This window comes from Cephus cinctus, unplaced genomic scaffold (genome assembly GCF_000341935.2).
Source record: "Cephus cinctus unplaced genomic scaffold, Ccin1 Ccin1_scaffold0709, whole genome shotgun sequence".
NCBI classification, from domain to species: domain Eukaryota; kingdom Metazoa; phylum Arthropoda; class Insecta; order Hymenoptera; family Cephidae; genus Cephus; species Cephus cinctus.
In genome coordinates this window covers 1,726,038-1,745,854 of record NW_014333329.1, presented here as the reverse complement: position 1 = coordinate 1,745,854, position 19,817 = coordinate 1,726,038, and the positions used below count along the sequence as shown (strand labels likewise).

The following is a 19,817-nucleotide window of genomic DNA, read 5'->3' as shown; positions in this document are numbered from 1 at the left end:
GCCGACAAGTATTTTCAGTCAGCACACAGAATCATTATAATAATGAATTCAATTAGTTTGGATGACAAATGATTCGTTATTCTCCCGTAAAATAAAAAAACAAGTATCTTTGCAAAATTAGTACCGTACCTAAAAATCAAGGTAACTACGGCATTTAAATCCTTTTCCAAATGTGAATAAACATATTTTTTTTTAAACTCAGTAAAATAAATCAAAGATAACATTTACAAAAAAAAATCAAAAATCTACCTTAACCAAAACTTCAAAAAAATAGCTCTGAAAAGCGTATACAGTAAAATTTTCTGGAGCAAGGGAAAGATCTTGGCCGAGTGGAAAGCTTCAATATCCAACCACGTTTATAATGAAAGTTATAAATAGTATCTCGGGTCGGCGTTAGTATTAAAATACAAATGTGGCCGGTGCGGACGGTCATAATGCGAAAAAGAAAAGGGTTCCGAGATCCCTGTTAAATAAAACCGGGCAAAAATCTTTCTCCGGTGAAAAAGGGTAAAAGCTTCAAACGTATATCTATATATCTACAGCATCTATTCCTAGCAGTATAGGGATATACGTGGAGAGAGAGAGAGAGAGAGAGAGAGAGAGAGAGCACTCGGACGGGCGCCATGTGTATAATAATGTTAAAGAATGTTAAATGTAGAAGTAGGGATCGAGGACCCGTGCCGCATACATTAGTTGTTAACAATGCTATAAAGGACACTCGGCCGGGATCCCCCTTTGCGTTTCGTCCCATAAGATTTACGAGGCTCCTTTCCATGTGATTCTTATGTATCCCTTTATATTTAGTGTGGAACCTTATATAACACTACTGTGTATATACAGATACAGTACGAAATACACCCTAGTTTTGCTCGTGGTCACTTGAGAGGATATAAACGTATAAATGGTATTCTTGGATAAATTATATAGCAATGATCATTGGAAATTTTGCATAGGACGGTAGGAGCAACACTTGACCATCCCTAAGTCACCCCTGATGCCATAACTTATCACCCCTGTCGACTCAATGCATGCTCCAACCCTCGTGATAATTGTTTAAACCGACCACTGGGCTGCCCTCGGGTCCGATGTGCGCGACACCCTGTGCTAATCTTGTTTGCACGTCGAAACGTAATGTACTTGGTACGTGGATGCGCCTAATTATAATTAGGTTAGATATTTCTTTGTGGGGTTTTCGATACTTTTGGATTAGACGATCGGACGGGTTTGAGTGAATTATTTTTTTTTAGCAAAAAGTAGCAATTTTTATGCAGGGTGTTGATTTGATTATGACAGACAAATTTATCTTGGTCCAGTAAGGTACAGTGAGTGTCTACGATGACATGAGATGGAGATGCAGGTTGATACTTATTTCCGGTAGTGGTTTCAAGCCTTGTTAGTTTCCATATGCGTCGTTTGGTTGCAAATGTCATAAGATTTCAGGAATTCAAGAAAAATGGACAGCTAGGTATGTATGCACTTAAATTATTATATAAAGATTCTTTATTTTTTATTGGTGCTATTTTAAAGATTCAGGTTATCCGCTTTGATAAGAGTTACCAAAAATGTTGATTATGTGTAAAAAAATAAAGAAAAAATATAACTGTTACAGGGATGCAGGTTGCACCAGGAACAGTGCACACTGGCACAATGGATAAGGCCTTGGATGGTCTCCAGAAAGTATAGCGATTCGGAGTTTGAATATGCAGTGCAAAAGGAAGTCGAGGAGGTCAGAGAGGAACGGGAGGACGATAGCGAGCAAATAATAGGGAAATGATTTGCTCCTTGTTAGATAAAGACTTGGGGGACTTGCGAAAAGAAATATTGCCCCCAATGAAAGGAAGTAGGGACGGTTCGTTCGTAACTTCCTCTTCTTCGGTCGTGCCAGGTCATCCGTGTGCGAATCCTGCTCGATTAGGAGTTAAATAACACAAGACCAATTTCATTCTGCCTATACGTAAGATTCATAAAGTATCAATAATACTTAAAATAGAAATATTAAAATTAATTAAATTGAATAATTATCGTAATCAAAATTATTTTACAGTTATAAAATATATAATATTTTATGTACGCGCCACACAGAGTTATTGAGTTTTATTGTAAATGACCAATCAGAGCGATCGAGCAACCATTAACCCCTTCGTCTTGAATTAATACGATCGTTGGGTATTTCGAATGTATTATAGAGCACGTGTTCAGTATTTTTTTTTTAATTAACCAGAAGATGAATTCCTATCGATTAAATTATATTGCATAGCTTTGTATATTGGTCAGAAGCAACCTTGAAGGAGTTCGTTCACACCCTGAATATCGGTATCGTGATTCTTATTGAATTACATGTTTATCGAAGGCATTATGCGTGGTAATGCGATATATCTCATACAGTCGGTTCTCTAATAGTCAATATAGGGCGGCCACCATCAAGAGAATCGACGACAATACAGAAGCGAGCACCGCTTCTGTCTGTTTCGTCAGGAGGTACCATCGAAGGTGGTGACCAGCAATAAGGTGGTGAGCCCCCCCTAGGAGATATACATGGGGGGTCCTGATTTTTGTCTAGTCACTTTTCATCACTTCTATATATCTCCCCTATCTCTGCCGGCTTAGCTACACCATTCCTGTCTCCCGGCCACCGAACCGATTTCATCCTAGGCACCTACGCTTTATGCCTAGCAATCAATACTGGGGTGTTTTCATGTTTTGCTCGTCATCCCAATGCAACCCACGAACCCAGATATCATTCTAGAACTTAGAATAAAGTCCATGAAAACGTCGCAACGATATTTTTATTTTAATTAAATTTATTACCCTCAGCAGGAACAACTTTCAAAGTAACTATTTCGTTCCGACGTCATCTTGAATTTTGCTCAAAATACATATATTTTTTGCAGTCTTACAGTCTGTACGGAGGTATGAAAATTCAGTATGGGATGAAGCTGCGAAGATCGCAATGAATCGGCAACATGGAATAAACGAAGAAGGGGTTGGTTCTGGATAGATGAGAGCAGACCGTGTTATGGAAGAGGATGGTATGGATGGTGTGGTATGGCATAGAATGGTATATGGTATGGGACGTGTTGGTAGGGTTCGCATGGCGGCAAAGAGTCCAGTAGCGATCATCAATCAGAAGGGCAGTCAGCCGTCCGTCGGTTGGCCGGCTGGCTGGTCAGCCACGTCCAGGGTGTACAGAGTTCGCGCACCGGAGGCACCTCTAGGTACGGATTTGCGAGTCATGCTCGACCCCATCCCGAGGACGATCGATCCCCAATGCTATAGCTGTATATAACGTATAGTATTACTAAGGCTTTGCTTGGCTTTTCCTGTTATTGCTCGTTAGCCAGATCGAACCAATATCTAGGTGGCTAACTGTCAGATCGGAAGCTACGTTGTAATTCTTGAACATACTGCTTGAGGAAGAAATCTCAAAGTATATATTTTTTCTCATTTTTTTTAGTCTATGGACGATACACTTATTTACCCTCAGACGATCAATTTACATCGTGTATATTCGCGGGTCGATAGTTTGACTCTATGCAAGGGACTGTACCTGTACGAACTGAGGGCTGACTGTCTTGCACACGTGTCCAGAGTCATTTTGACAGATAACGTGTCAGAGGTCGTAGTGAGAAAGAGGATGCGAAATGATAGTTCGAAATCATTTGGATGACCGTAATATAAATTGTTTGGAGTATGACGTAATCGATCTTAGACATTGTTGTATATTTCGATAAGGCATTCCTCGTGGGTAGGTGAGTTTAATTAAGGACGTGCCTTTCGGTAATGTCGTTATAATGAAAGACGAAAAGTTTCGTTACCATGATAATCCCACTGATCTGTGTCTGCAGACTCCCTTGAATTCCCAGGGAGAAAACGGAGTTTAATGAATTTATAGGGAATCGGAAGTAAGGGTCGGTTAGGGGGTGTTTGACAAAATTAGGAGTCACAGATTTTCAGCTATCCAATCAGTCAAGAGCGTATACGGATGAAGTATGTCTCCTTCGGGATGACTATAACCTTTTTCGAATGTATCCCAGGGTAGGGTCTTGACAGTGGAACAGGAAGTGCAAGGGGTTCAGAGATAGGTAATTGCAGGGTCTGATAATTAAGCCAAGAAACTTTCTCCCTTACGATCTTTTCCCCTTATATTTTTTTTGCACTCCTTCTCTCTCTCCGTCTCAGTCACTTTATTACGTGTATATATACCTATCTATCGTTTTTACCCCTACCTGTCCCATTCTGAGCATCGCTGTTTGATGTTGCATGACTTTTTATTGGCGCTCTGACATTTTATAAACAGACTGGCTCGGCCCACCGGCAGGGCCGGTAGAAAATCTTTGAGCGCGGGCACCAACCCCACGTCGTCGTGGGCTCAGGGCTAATTACCCTCAGACTACCCTCCAGAACTCACCCTCCATTTCTGTCCCTATCAGAGGCCGCACTGGGCCTCCTCCACTCGACTTGCCGCATGCACTCTTCCCACGACGCTGCTCGTCGTCTATGAAGAAAGAAAGAAGTGACGTAGGAAAGGGAACCCGGGGATTCCCCCTTTCCTCCATAAAGCTAATGTCCCTTAAAAGTAAAGTGCTTAGTTCAGGCCGGATGTCGGATTCGAGCATTCATTGGCTCCTAAGTTGATTTTAAACTCGAGTGTAGCCGATCCGTCAGTCTCGTGAATTACACTATGACGACATTACGTCGGTATTTTTGTTCTTGGTCACCGACGTCCTGGACCGAACTATCCTTTGGGCGAATTCACATTAATCCCAGCTTCCTAATAATACACACGAATGCCATTCTTCGCTTTGAATAGCATCCGCTTCACCGACTTCTTGTAGGCTTCTGTACTTAACCGGCGCTATGGAATATTCGCAGTCCCGAACACGTTCGCGAGCAAAGTGTCAATGTCCTGATACAGTGGATCGCGTATAGAGGCAAAGAGGAGAATGAAAGAAAAGAAAAAAAAAATAGTAATAAAATAAAATCCCAGAACAGTCCCTGAAAGGATTCAGACACCTTCCTAGCGCCCAGGAGAGAGCGGCACTTTGATCCTGAATGACTGGCAACTTCACGTCACAAAGCTAAACAGTCCCCGTTGGATGAAACGTAGCCTCGCGCTGCTGTATCGCGCGAGACTTTTTATCGCGCTGTGAGGCCCATTATGCCAACAGGTTTGCCCTGTCCTACATCACGACGGATTCTACCAACTTAGATACTCCTACAAAAAGAAACTTCCCATGGATACAGTAGCTTTGTCCAGATTAAATATCAAGATCCTTTGATCCATCATATAAGCTTTCACCGGGAGTCAACGACTGTCCTGTGAAGGGTATATGTTCTCTTGCCGAGAGCCAAAAACTTGAGCTACAAACTTCAGCCACGATGACGCACGACAATCAACGAGGAACTATCGCTCGGGCGTAATATCCTAATGACAAATTATGGAGATGAGTTTGATGCTCGGCGTCGCAGCTTAGTATTAGAAGAGGAGAGTCAGGACGGACGAAGTCAGGAACTGAGTTTGTCACTAGGTGGAGTCTCCAGTCTTTACGCTGTGTCTATCTTCCTCTGTTCCGTGGCAGAGAAGAAAATCCCAGTTGATTCCCGGCAGTCCTTGCTCTACGATAACCGGTGACTCCCATTCCCCATAGAGACTCCCTTTCTTCATCCGTCCCTATGGTACTCCCCCTAGCTAACCATCCTCACCCCTCGGGACTCGTCGTAGCCGTCGGATGGTACGAGGCTGGGCAAAATAATGCATTAGAAATTCAGATGACCAAAAGAGGAGGTTGCTCCACGATTTATCAAATAAAAGCGGTAGTACAGTCAAATACCCGTCCGTGTCGTCAGTGGAAGCGACAGTTCATTTTTAATATAAAAGAGGGCAGCTTGCCGACGGCGACGACGCAGACGATGGTAAAAAGAATACGTGGCTCTCTCTTGCCTGGATTTTCAGGAGTATCTGGGAAAGGGAAGAGGGAGGCATTGCTATGGAGATTACCGCTGGTACCTTGACTTATCGGTAGTGGATTTACGGTTAAATTTAAACCGCACTTTACGATGCGCCTTTACGTACCCTGTGTACGTGGGACGGTGCGGTGTGTGTATGAGTCACAATCCTCCGAAGGGAAGGATTGGGTTTAGGACGCTAACGACGTACCGCACGACCAAAAAGGATTTTTATACTTTTTTTTGAGCTACCTACTTATATATTCGCAGAATTTGGGACAGAGTTTCCGTTTTACTTCGTGAATTTTAGTATTTTCAGATTTTACTTGTTTCGATGATTTTTTTTCATATTCTTGTATGGGTTTCTTCTTTAGGATGCTGTTTGTTTTTTGATCAATTTTCCGCGAATTTCGGAATTTATGTATTTGGTTGACGAGTTTATATTGATTTTTGGTATTAACATTTTTTATTTTGATATATTCTGTCTGTATGTTAATTTTGAAAAATATTGTAGAATCGCAGGCTTTCGCCGTAAGGGGTGAGTTTCGCGAGCTGTCTATGTTCATCCATCATTGCCTTTAACGCTTTCCTCCATTGCCCTGTCCTCGCTCCCACCCTTGTTCCTTCTACTCGCGAACCTGCCAACGTTTAAACGGTTTATAAACAGTCGCGGTCCGGCTATTCATTAGCCGGGCACTCCGAGTTCCTACGGCTCCTCGAAATCAACTTTCAGGCTACTGTGGTTGTTCTTTTTTGTCAGTCTTCTTCGTTATGGGAAATGATTTTTTTTACATGGAGCAATTATTAATTTTCAAGTCAAAAAAGAAATTCTAACCTGTGGCATACCGATTTTTGAGAGATGGAAATTTTTTCTAACTTTTTTCAAATTTTTATTTTGACCTTGTATATCTATATATATTACAGGATATAGTTTCGCGTGCCTGCCCTCTATTGACTGGATGTGTAATTAATGGTCTTTCGTTGTTTGCCGAGTACACATATTGAAAGGACAGGAACTGTATTGAGTCTCAAAACAATAATTCAATAGCGGCAGGATATCATCTGGCGGTAGCTTTGAATGTTGTAATTCGACAGTTTTAATGTTACAGCGTTGCAGTTCGATAAACGAGAATTATCGTCATTAGTATAGACTTACAAATAACAGATAATAATCAATTTACATATATAAGTTGACTATCCATTGTTTAAAAATGTCAGCCAATTCTGTCCCAACGAAAACGTTTTTCCCGGTTATGGAAATATACATGTATATATAGACCATATCCCCACTTTTCAAAAGAAATTCTCTTCTCTCCCATTGGTAGAACAAGCATCTTCCAAGGATCCCGTTTCTGACACATGTGGTGTACAAGTCTCTTGAGGTAGCCATTTTGAATATTTTGAAAATGGTCGACTCTTGCAATTAGCGGAGTTACTGATTTTGAGAATATTAATTTTTTTTTTAAATTAAAATTTTTCAAAATACACTTTTTACAGTCTACGAACAAAATTAATAAGATAATATTAAATCATTGATATTCCTCTTGAAATTGTTTACTTAATTTCATACATAGATCCGCAGTTTCCTTTTAATACGCACGACAAAAATATACTTACATATGCTACTTCCTTACGCTTATTTGACATACAGTTCCTCCTACTATCACATTACGATCAATCATTTCTGATGGCAGTACCTAACGTCCTACAAAGAGGCCAGTTGGGAAAGTTCTCTCCTACTTCTCACCCTATATATAGCTAAAGTCAAAAAAGCCCCAGGCGCAATCAATTTTTCCAATTCACCGAGTCGTGAGAGACTGTGTCACGTTAGATGCACAGCAACAGCTACAAAGCATTAAATCAGGTAACAATTTGTACCGAGGCGTGAACTGTTAGATAATGACAGAACACGATACGAAATGACTGTAATTTCAGTGTAGAATATTCGCACCTAGAAAAGACACGCGGTGCAGTGAAACGCGGTGAAAGTAGGAAACTCAATATCCCAGCCAATTAAAGTGATTATAGAATTAAACGTCAAATTTTTGTTGATGTACCATAAAGCGTAAATGTTTAAATCAAAAGGTGTTCCACATAATTATCAGAGCACTCGAAGACATTACGATAATTTCATTCTGTACAAGAGAAAGGTGCACCTGCCAGATAATTAAGTTTTGCTAAAAAAATTTTACGAAAAAATTTTAAAAAATTTTTTCGATCTGTAACATATCATGCAATATTATATGCAAATATCGCAATTCATTATATTCGTGTAAGGATACAAGTTTTATGGAGATCTCAGTGTCAATTTCTATAAGACTTTTTTCTTTCGGTTTGCGAACTAAGAGGAGTGCCATAAAAATTTCATCACACCGTACAGTTATGCGCTCGTAAACCCTAAAAGGTGCCTTAGCCATTCAAATACCTCCTATCCCACGATCCCAGCAGTATAACGTGTTATGCGAATATGTAATACGTGCATTAAATAATAACGTTAAATCATAGCATTAACCATATGAAATCTGGAGAAAGCGATTTTTTACCACCTTAAAAAAAAACTATTTCCCATTTCAGGTAACGTTTTCCTTCTATGACTGTGCAGTCTCATCTATCTACTTTTATCACTGTACGTTAAGCGTTCACTGAAAGACTGTTTATTTTCGGAGTGCAGATTTTAGTATTATATTTACAGCAAGAATTTTTTCATGTTTTTGGGGACGTAGAGCATTACCTAGTATACGTACTTCAGTACTTCAAGTGACAGTCAGCAGTATAACCCATATGCTTTATTCAGATACCCAGCAAATTTTTACACCTACTTCCGTTTTACGAGTGACTGAAGTAACAGATATAGGAATCCATTCCCCAGGCCGTTCCCACCCTTAAATCTACGTCCCATCAGCCTTAGCAGATACGAGCATTGCGGTTCCCGCTTTTCATCCCTTCGGAGTCATTGCCATCTTTCGTCCGCTTCGCTTGGTCTGGACCATTTACATAAAATTATTATTAACGCCGAGACACCGTGGACGCTTTTTTTTCTGGGGACACCAACGTATTTCTCATTGGGGTTGCTGGGGTTTTAGGGTATCTGCAATCGCCCCAGCACTTGAACCAGTTTAAAAAGTGCATACGGTGGTCGTTAAAGGTATACGAAAATGTCTTATCGAGAAACGAATAAGGAATTAAAAATCAAGATGGTAAAGCGGTACTTATTAAATTTCCAAAATTTCTCAACTTTCTCAAAGATTCGTAAATATCATTTTTTGTACGACTCAACTTGTAACAATAAATTTATAATTCGTATACTCGTAGCAAGTCAAAGAATTGTAAGTACATACAAGGTACCTATGTGCCTACGTAAACAGCGGGTAGTGGTAAGCCAGCGAGGGAGACAGAGAGTAGAGAGCGAACAAGGGTAGCAAGAGGGTGAGATGTATCCCACACTTTTATAGCGGCCCATTTGGCGCGACAACGAGCGCGGAAACTTCTTTTAGTATCGAGCCACAGATTTAGTCGAAAATATGTGTACGGTTATGAGGTTCCGGATTATCAATTTGTTATTCCGTGTTTATTATTTCACGGTGAAACGCGTTCCTCGCATTTGCATCGCGATACACTGTATATATAACCAGCCGTGATTCCGGGTATAATCCGGAAATATGTCACGTAGAGCTTTCCTCCGTTTTGCAGATGCTTATTTCTCTTGTGCGACACGACGGAAGACGAATTTTTCTCGACGTCCTCAACGAGAGCGTCGTTCCACTCGAGATCATCGTCGTATTTTCCACGTCCCGTGACGTCGTCACGATATTTTTTTGCAGGCCCCTTACCCTCTCCCACTTTTTCTCAGAACCCTCATAAGAGCTACTACGTTTAATCTACTGTATAAATTCTTTATTTATTAAGAACGTCATTCTGGATTACCTTAATTTTCTCTATTGTTTGTATAATTTTTGTGTAATACTAAAAAAAATTTTTCGTTTTTTTTTTTCCTTCGTACCAACAATAACGGTAACTTTGCCAAATCTCCCAGTCAAGAGGTCCGAGTTTCATGACGGTCTCCTTCCGCTTCCCGGAGGATTCGCGAGATCGGATGATAAGTATGTTAGGGTAGTGAAGTCTTATGTTGTTCGACGTAAACCAGAACGAAGTTATCCGGTTCCTTTGGTTGGCTGAATTCAAATCCACTGACGTTACCATTACGCTAGCCTAAATCATCAGACATTCCTTGGATACAGGACGCGGATAGGTAGTTCTGTATACCCACAGCAGGTTCTCCTAGATAACCGAACTTATCCGATCTCAGGATCGTCTGATCCTTTCCATCCACCTTTCCACACTCACTTCCCGCAGGACGAAGGATCCTTTCAGGTTGGATTTTCAAGGAAAACTTATCTGCAATTCGCCCTGGATTTAGTTTCCCGACGAATCTTTAAATTAGACATTTCTACGGGGATTACACAGTCCCTTTTTCTCATTCTTCCTTTTCTCAAAGTTTCTCTTCATTTCTCGATGTCCCGAACGTACAAGGATCTCAGTCTTCCGCATCTGACGTATATGTATCAGCCAAACCAAGGGTCGCTCCATGGCAACTTCATCCTATTTAATTCCAGGTTAAAGTGACCCTCGGTTGTGTTTCAATATGTACCAATTACTTATAACAAAGGAAAGCATGATTTTAGTCCTTCGTGAAATTCCGTAATAACGCGAAATCTCCTTTTTTTTCTTCCTCAAGAACATACCTCCGTCTAAGGGTGTTCTTGTTAGGGGTTGCGCGTGTTTAATAATACGCGATTGTTAACAGCCGCAGATTACCGGCTGTCGTTATTACTAGATTAATTTGGGGAAGCGCGAGCATGTAAGGGCGAAAGGAGACGAGGGCGTCCCGACGCCTGAAACTGCTGGAGTTCTCCAGAAGTCCACAGTCTACGTATATAAGGGTATAGCTATATCCTATCCCAGGCATCCACATGGATCCCAAGGGATGCAAGGGATTAATTGACACATCGGCGTGTTGGCAAGAGTCTCCCATACACCGTATAGCGTCTCAGCGCGTCCAGGGCCCCGACTAAGGTCTTCGCGGCCCTGAGCATCAGCCACTGGCGTGGCTTCAGTGACTGATGAGACGCCCGGAACAAGGCGTCGCAAAAACACCCGCGGAATCGTGTTTTTGCGACTACCGCCAAGAATTACCGTCAAGTATAGACATCAGTTGCGGGCCTCCCGGCAAATAACTCAACTAATCAGCGTCTTCCCCCTTATCCTCGGCACCTAAAACACGTAGCGAGGACGAGGGCACGTCGATGCAACAGATTGGAATTTAATGCGAGCAAGGTGCCACCAAGGACAGCGTTCGTTAGCGTTTTCCGATAAGACGTATTCGCGAGGTAGGTCTCGCTGCTCAATACGAGTCCATGGGGATTGCTTTAGAGAATAGAAAATCTTAGGTTAGGTTGGGTTACAGATCAGAACCATAATAGGTTGCCGAAGTAATAGAATTTAAAATTAATGAAAATTCAAACGAACGTTAAGCCTCCATCACGACTTCTCATTGTCTGTGACTATTCATTGCAATTATAATCGAAGACTTATCGTGGGTTAATAACGTACAAAGTTCCGACTCGAGTAACCGTGCCTGGGATAATAGCTAGATAGAGGTGTGCCGCTTGCGCAATACGATAGAGCCTTCTTTCTTATTCATAGAAATATCTTCCCAGTGTAATTTACCTCTTCCCTGGTAGTACCTATGGCTGTAGATTATCATCCTACATATACAAGGCTTAATGACGAACCGAAGACAGTAATACGAAAGCGTCACGAAAAATATCCACCTTTTACGTATTACGTCATTCTGGTGATACATGACAAAGGTGGATATCAATATTTCATCAAGTTGTGTTATTTACCTGAAATCCTTCTCACTGCAGTACAGTAATGATTCACGGTCTGTCGACGCAATCATTATACATTTTTTTTTATCTCTGTCAGCCTTGTGTATTTTTCTTTTATTTTCATAAAAATAGTTGATCGTAAATATTTCACCAAGGAATAATCTTCAATTGTCCCAGGATCCTTATCCGGTATCACGGTCCTCTCGGGTCAATCTACTGTCTCACAAATCACAGGGACATCAGCGGTGGTCACTGCATGATAAGGGACGGTCCTGAGGTCCAACGACGGACCACCTCCACCTCCTGCATTTGGCGCGGCACCCCGAGTGAGTTATGGCCGTCCCGACGCTCCCGTTTGGCCCGGCGCTCAATTTACAGATGATTCCGCGTGTTACCGCCGGCCAGCGCCTGGTTAACCTCCGTGCCAAACACTTAATCTTCTCTCGTCCCGTGGACGAGCTTCTCGTTCCTCCGGACCGAACGAACCATCGCCAGGTCGTTAAATTGTCACCGCAACCAGAGGAGCCCGCTTGTTGTTAAACGGCCGACCCTCGTGGCCCATAAACTCCTTCTACCCTTCGGCGTCGGATCGCAACCTCATGCCTTCTCCTCCCCACCAAAGCGGCACCACGCGTTCACTTGCGAACCCCTCGATTGCGTATACATGTACATCCACGTAGGTGGTTCCTGCTTTTTGGGGGACGTTGGACTTCGGTATATGGGATACGGAACGTGCCTAGACCTCTGCAGATTTATTGCTACTCGATAGGCTGACAATAGCCAACAAGTTGGTGGAGTAGCATCTGGTTTACTATCTACAGAGATTCTATGGTATGTATTACGGCGAAAGATCTTGTAGGACATATACGGTGTTACTTTCTATAGAATTTTTATTTTACGGGACTCTTTTTATATTTTAATTACATTTCAGCGGCTGAAAATACTTTTATATTTGGTTGGTTCATTATTTTTTATCAAGGTTTTTAGTATTAGATCTTTTTCATTATATTCATATGTTATGATTTTTGAAACTTATATGAAAACTAAAATTTCATATTATGTCAATTTTAATGTCTTTCAACTGCTATAGAAGCGTAATGGAACATGATGGGTGGCTTTATAAAAATTCAGTTTGAAATTCCACTTATGGTGACCTGAAGAAAGGGTTAACAGACCCAAAGCACGTTGTTCCTATATATACCGGAGACAGTAAAAATTTGGTTAAGGCTGTTCTGGGAAACAATAATTTTTCCGAGAAGGGTAGAAAAACCACGTAGTAAATTTCCTGTCAATTGTTCATTCCAAAGATCCACGCTAGTCCCGCAGCATTGAAAGGGGTCGCAAGGGAACCACAGCACGTGTTGACCATCGTATTTCAAAGTGAAGAAACGATACAGTCTAATTTCCTTAGAGCTTGTTTGCGAATGCTTGGAAATGTGCGGTTTTCGCGAGTGATGCTCTCCAGATGTGATGCATTGTGGTTTAACGACTACGCGAGGCAGAGGAGGAGTGGCCCAGGGCTGTCATTAGCCGACGGAGGAGATACCCCGCAGCGAAGTACAGTAACCGAGTACAAAGTCGCGACTTCGCCTAAGTGGTAAGCACGTTACGATTTGTTCATTGACATCTTCCGAGTTTCTGTCAGTTAAAATATCAGCAGACCTCATGAAGTAACCTTGATATAAGCGCCGACGACACTGACAAAATACGTAGTCACTTTGCGTGACAAGTTTCTACCAAATTTACGTTACTCTATAGGTATATGTCCGACTGTTAATTCTTTGCTACTCATACGAACGAGTATAATAGAATTTTTATGTAAGACGACTTCTGTGTCTTTATGAAGAATCCTTTTCATCGTTTGATGTCTATGGGAACCGTTAAGGTCTTTCGAATTCACCAGGATACGGCACGTGAAAGGAGCGCGAGTTCATGTGAGTTCGATGCGTGTAATAAAGGATTGAGCTTGGTATTGTAACTACCTGTAGATAGCGTTTATGGTGGTTTTCGACGGGTGAAGAATTCATTTATAGGAAGAGTTACGGTTTCCCACGAAGACGGTTTCGACGGCCGTTAATGTATGGCTTTCGATTTTATTCAGTTCTATGGTTATAGACGATAATGGTGTTATATGCTGTATATAGAATATAATGTATATCGTATACAATATATGGGGTTATTTATAACAGTACAAACGCGCCACCTTGGTTCTGCCATTGAAATCAAATGGACGGGCTAACTTCAGTCGGTGCATCTGGCCTCAATAAGTCTCTGGAAAGCCTTATATATTTACCATGTACGTTTCACTGTACAATTAATAGGGCTTGAATTTAAGTGAAAATAATGCAACGTACCGCAGTAGCAACGGTAAAGCGAAGATCTAATTATTTCCATTTCCTACGTGGCTTAACCTTTCAATTGTTTGTGGTTACAGTATCGTGAGTTATTAATGCCATTGAAAATGGGTCGTACAGTTTGAAATGCTGTTACGCACGGATTCGTGGTAGTTGACTGTTGTTCATTCGACCAGGTATTCCCGCGATAGCGAGACAATGCGACATTTAAATGTTACTTAACGGCACTCTTTGATTATACGGGTCCAGTCTTAAATTGAAATATTTTGTAGATCGCCTTCTTGGATTTCAAAAATTTCACGAGCAATTACCGAACGCGTCACGGACGCAGATACCAGAAAGGATGGTACAGTCCGAGATGATATAAAAGGCCTAACCTTACGTGAAGAAGCAATTAAACAAAGCATAAAGCAACGCTCAAGGTCTCACCTTGCTGATTATTCTTTCTCGTAGTCTTCTTCTCTTTCATCCAAGGATACTCGGGAACATTGACGCCCGAGGGATCGGGCACACTATGAGGATCCATCATGGTGTGGTAGCCCGGATGATGAGTGCCCGGACTCATAGGGCCCCCAGCTCCAGGCGAGTGTTGAAGGGCCCCATCGGCCGCAAGCTGCGGCAGGGCCGTCATGAATTCCGCCATGGACGGTTGACTGTTGATGAAGCCAGTTTCGGCGGGCCCACAATTTGGATCCATGGCGGGGTGGGCCCCGTGCGGGGGTAGTCCTGCACCAGCCCCGGCCCCCGCGGCCACCGAGGCCAGCCAGAAGCCACCCCCTCCGGTGGTCCCTCCGCAGCCGTCGTTCGCCAGGACGGGTGTTGGGGGCCTCGTCTTCACGGCCACGAGCTCCTTATCCTCGACCTGGTACTCGGGAATATGACGAGCGAGCAATTCCACCGGTATATGCCTACGTAGATGTCCGGCAGCACAGAGAGTGTCTTCCTGGTGCAAGGGCTGATCCTTACCGCGCATGGAAGGGCGAACACCCTCTGACACAATCACTTGTTATCACAGTGCTGACCTCGCGGTTCGAAAATACGAAGAACCCCGAATAATCCTTCATGACAGCCAGTACACGTATCTTAATCCGTGACGCAAGGTAGGCACGAGTAGCATCGCACTGTATTATCCCAAGACGATGATAAACTTTTATTTTCCAATGGTACCAACCTGAACTTGGCTACATAGAGCAGAAGATAAAAAGCAGACTAAAGATTCGGTTTAATATGAAGCAACACTTTATTTCACCGTGAACGTAGCACTGATCACTGTGGTAGGCTCGAAGTGTATCATAAGATTCGCGATCGTCGAACGTAAATAAGATCAATCGGAGATTGCACTGTCACCAAGATCGACCGACACAAACAGATCACGCGACACTCGAGGATCGACAATCGCAATGGGCCGCAACGAGACGGAGGTAAGAAGCCTAGGTGGGCAGAGCGCGCGTGAGCCGAGATCTTTGGTGACGAGGTAGAAGGACCCCGCTCTGCTCAAGGAGAACTGGATGGCCTCGGAGGATGAGGAGGATCAGGACTATAGGTGGCGGACAGGATGTGGATGTGAGCGTGGACGTGGAGGCGTAGGTGAAAGGGTGCTGAACCAGAGGGTGGAGACGAAGGAGGGTCCTCTCACTCGTACCAGCAAAATCCTCGCGATCTTTTTCGCTTCTCCAACGTTCTCCGTAACGCGTCTGTGTTGTTACTACTGTCTCTTTTCTTCGGGACTCCGTGGAAGCAGCGGTCTCTTGGGAGGTCACGTGACGTACTCCCGTCGACCAATCACCGAGCGGTATCAGGCCCCACGAGCTCAACCCTCTCGCTCGTAGGCGGGTTGGCGGTCGGTCTGGTGGTGGCGGTGCCGGAACGCCGGCCTGCTGGTGGTCTGGAGGACTGGAGGACTGGAGGGCTCGGCGGAGGGCTTCCGAGGGTACGCGGCCTCTCCGTTCTCCGTCCGAACGGCGAGAGTGCAAGCGGCCGACTCTCGTGCACTCGAACACGAGGCGAACAAGGGCGGCCGTGCTGCTTGCCAGGCGGTGGGCGGGACGCGCGAGCGCGCCGTTCCTATCCGGTCTTCTCGGTGGGGACATCCTCACGTGCTCGACCACGCGGTCCTCTTCCTCTTTTCATGAATCTCTTTTCTTTTACGTTTTACTCTCCTGTAGTTGTGGTTGATACCAGTCGTTACTCCTTTTTTTTTTGCTCTTTACTGTAGCTTGTCTCACACGGTACTGGTCTTTGCTCTTGCAGTCTTTGTCTGGTACTTTATTGGATCGTCAGTGGATCTTTTTCCTTGGCATTATTAGGATAGGTATGTATTATGGATTTTTTATACAAGAATTTTCCCATTTGTTCAACCCTTTGAGATTCGTAATACAGAGTGTTGGAGCACGAATTATTATTTTGGAATTTGTCAGATTTGGACTTATTGATATAATGCATGAGGATGCCATTCTTAATATGGTAAGCTTTGGTATTTATTTACATAGTTTTTGATGTTTGTTTTAATTAGATTTCATAATATTCGTTGTTGTAAAATATTTTATTATGGTCGACACTGATATTTTGCTGTTGTCTATTATTGAAATATAATTTTACAACAGACATTACGATTCGCGCAGACAAAACTGAGAAGATCAGTGGCCTCTGAGATCAGCTGAGATTGCTCCAGCCTCGGCTCCATCATCTCTTCTCCTGAAGTCCTCGTTCCCACAGAACTCCACTTCCACAAAATACGTTTAAGCTATAGCCAGACATAAAAATGTGTCTGACAAAGTGCAGCGATTCCATAAAAATAGAAAATTTCCAAGAGATCTCATAAGTAGAGCTTCCTGTATACGCAAGTACTTTTCCAAATTAATGCTTATGCTTGTACGTACAATTGCGCCGAGGTCATAAAGGCCACCTTGACAATTCTTGATTCGCCGACATCTATCTTGAACGTGGATGAAAATAAATTTTATTGCAAAACTTACTTTTCACGCAAATTATTATCACTCGCCCGCCTACGTTCACTGACTAAATTCAACGACCGTGAATTTAGCGCATATTGAAAATAAATTCAGACTTAAAATTGAGCTTTACCAATTTTGAATTACCCATACGAAAAGAAGTAAAGTGTAGGTATACATACCCGATGCAACCGTACGGCGCTGTATCAACGGTCGGAGCTGCTGTGGGCGCCGGCTGGTGTCACGGAGACACGGTGGGGCAGCTTTGATGACAGATTACCCTGATCCGCTTTGTGGAGGAGCTCTCATTTGGACAGGCGCTTTGATCGAAAAGTTCAGCAGCGTTTCAAAAAATTCGTGCCACTACCCTTATGATGCGAATCCACCCTTCGTGACAATTCCCACTCCCATCGATAGCTGTGAGACCAACCCCAGAGAAAACTGGGGCAGTAGTACCATTCGGAATATCTTAATGACCATTAAAGTCAATTAGCTTTGAAAACAGGGTGAAGTAAAAAAAATTATTTTTTTTTTTTACTAATTCCTAAAATTATTATATAGACGAATATGAATTGCATGTAGAAATTTCAGTAGCGACGTGAATTTCAGAGAGGCTGTAAGTCTGCAAGGGTCCTCTCGCATCCCCAAATGCCATAGAGGGCGCAGGGTAAACGAGAGCACCCGTCACATCTGCCGCCAGATTTAACTATACATTACAGACACACGATATGTCAAAGTCCTATACTTCATATCGACTCTGCCATTTATTAAAAGTTTCATCGCTCGCTGCGCAACTTGTTCTTTTTCTCTTTCTCCCTCCCTCTCTCACCTCGCGTCAGAGAAACGAAGTTGCCCTTATTTTTCGCAACGAAGAATGCGCCACGAAATACGAAATGATGAGAAGAAGTTTAAAGCGGCGAACGGCTGAGTAAGGGATGGGAAAAGGGGTGCGCACGCGGTGGTGGCTCATTTATTTCGTTTCAGGCAATAAAAGCAACCCCGAAGGCCACTGGTCTCTCTTTTTTATCAATGAACTTTCACTTGGGCTTATCGGGCGGCCGCGTCGTTTCACCAACTTTTATCAGTTTCCGATGGACCATCGATTCACAGATCGGTTATATCATTTTCTTAATATGACGTAAACTTGATTTTAATTTTTCGTATACTCAAAGATAGAGCATTGTTAATGGGTCGTATAGAATTTTTGTATCTTATTTCTTCACAGATTACTATATCGTTATCGAACTCGGCTGTACATAACTACCCTTCATGGACCCTAGCGACATCCCCTCTTTGCGATGACACTGGCATTTCTATCTACCAATCCTCTTCTTACTTCCACCCACCATCCATTGCGAAATGAAGTTTTATATTAAGCCTGGAGTTTTCCCTCCCTGCTGAAACCATCCCCTCGGCACGAGAATTTCGCATACATACTCTCATCCCTCTCCGGCCACCCTCCTTTTTCACCCTGTATATTTACGTACCGATAGATCGTTATGTCGACGTTTGCATATATATTGACATCGCTGGCTTTCCTGTGAGGAGGTGCAATATAGGGCATTACCTTCTTCAAAACTCCATGCAGTATCCGATAAAAGACATTGCTTCAACCATGCTATATATACCCCTATGCTAATAAACAAACCAAATCCCACTTAGTTACCTGGGCGTATATGCTGACAAGAAATGTAATTTTTTATTTTTCGTTAATCCGTACAATGAATTAAATCATTGAAATCAAATTATTTTTTGTCATCGATCAATCTGACAGAATCATTTTTTTATGGCACCTGCTACAATTCTTGGGTGAAATGTCATCTTTACTCGATGGCACCGGTCAACGAGCACCTGTCAATGATCCCATGGATTGGGGTTATGGACAATGCCGAAAGTTCGATGGATTTGTGTTTGGGAGTCTTGTGAGTTACTCTATATCTTACATATACTTATTTATGTAGAGGGTGTATATACGTATTTAAGAGATTGAAAATCGCCTGCGTACAATGGAAGATGACTGTCATTAACGTTATCAATATCGAGTACAGGAGGCATTAATGGAAAAAGTGTGTTACGGTGTGAGTATTATATTTCCGCCATTAAAAATAAACCATCTTTCGTCGCCATTTTAGCATGGCAGGCGGTACGGCGGTTGTCAAGCGGGGTTCAGCTGTCAATCAGCGGATCACTGAAACGGGCTTGCAGTGAGTCTAGCGACCAGGGGTTGGTTTCGTCTCCCTATTCCACAAACTCTCCACCCATTCCCAAGCCCTTGCTTCTCCCTTTTCTCCAACTTTTCCCTTTTTCCAAAGCCCATCCAGAGAACGGAGCGCCATCCTGGTAAAAACAAACTCATTAGAAGCTAAAAGTAAAAATTCCTTTTCTTTCGCTACGAACACCAGTAGGTACCCCGACTGCAGCACCGAGTAAAACCATCGACGTTACTGAAATTCCTTCATTTCTCAAAGAAAGAAAAAAATCAACTCTAGTCCCAAGATAGGTTAAACCAAATTTTTACCGCCACAAATAAACAATTGGTACACTTTATTACTGACGTCATCCCTCGTGGAACCTAAAATGTATCGAGTATCAATCACGCCAAGATAAGGGTGGGTGAAGGAAAAGAAAATAATGTCGTTTAGCATTCTTAGCGAATGCTAATATGCATGCAGTAC

General features: G+C 42.7%; 1 protein-coding gene across 1 annotated transcript in view; it reads right to left on the bottom strand.

Moving 5' to 3' along the window:
* LOC107270161 (homeotic protein proboscipedia) overlaps positions 1-16,153 on the bottom strand; it is a 29,107-nt gene extending 12,954 nt beyond the window's left edge. The window contains exon 1 of the mRNA XM_015744901.2: positions 14,621-16,153. Coding sequence (XP_015600387.1) covers positions 14,621-15,164 — 544 coding nt within the window. The 5' untranslated portion in view covers positions 15,165-16,153. The remainder of the gene's footprint in view (positions 1-14,620) is intronic.
* Between the last annotated feature and the right edge of the window lie 3,664 nt (positions 16,154-19,817).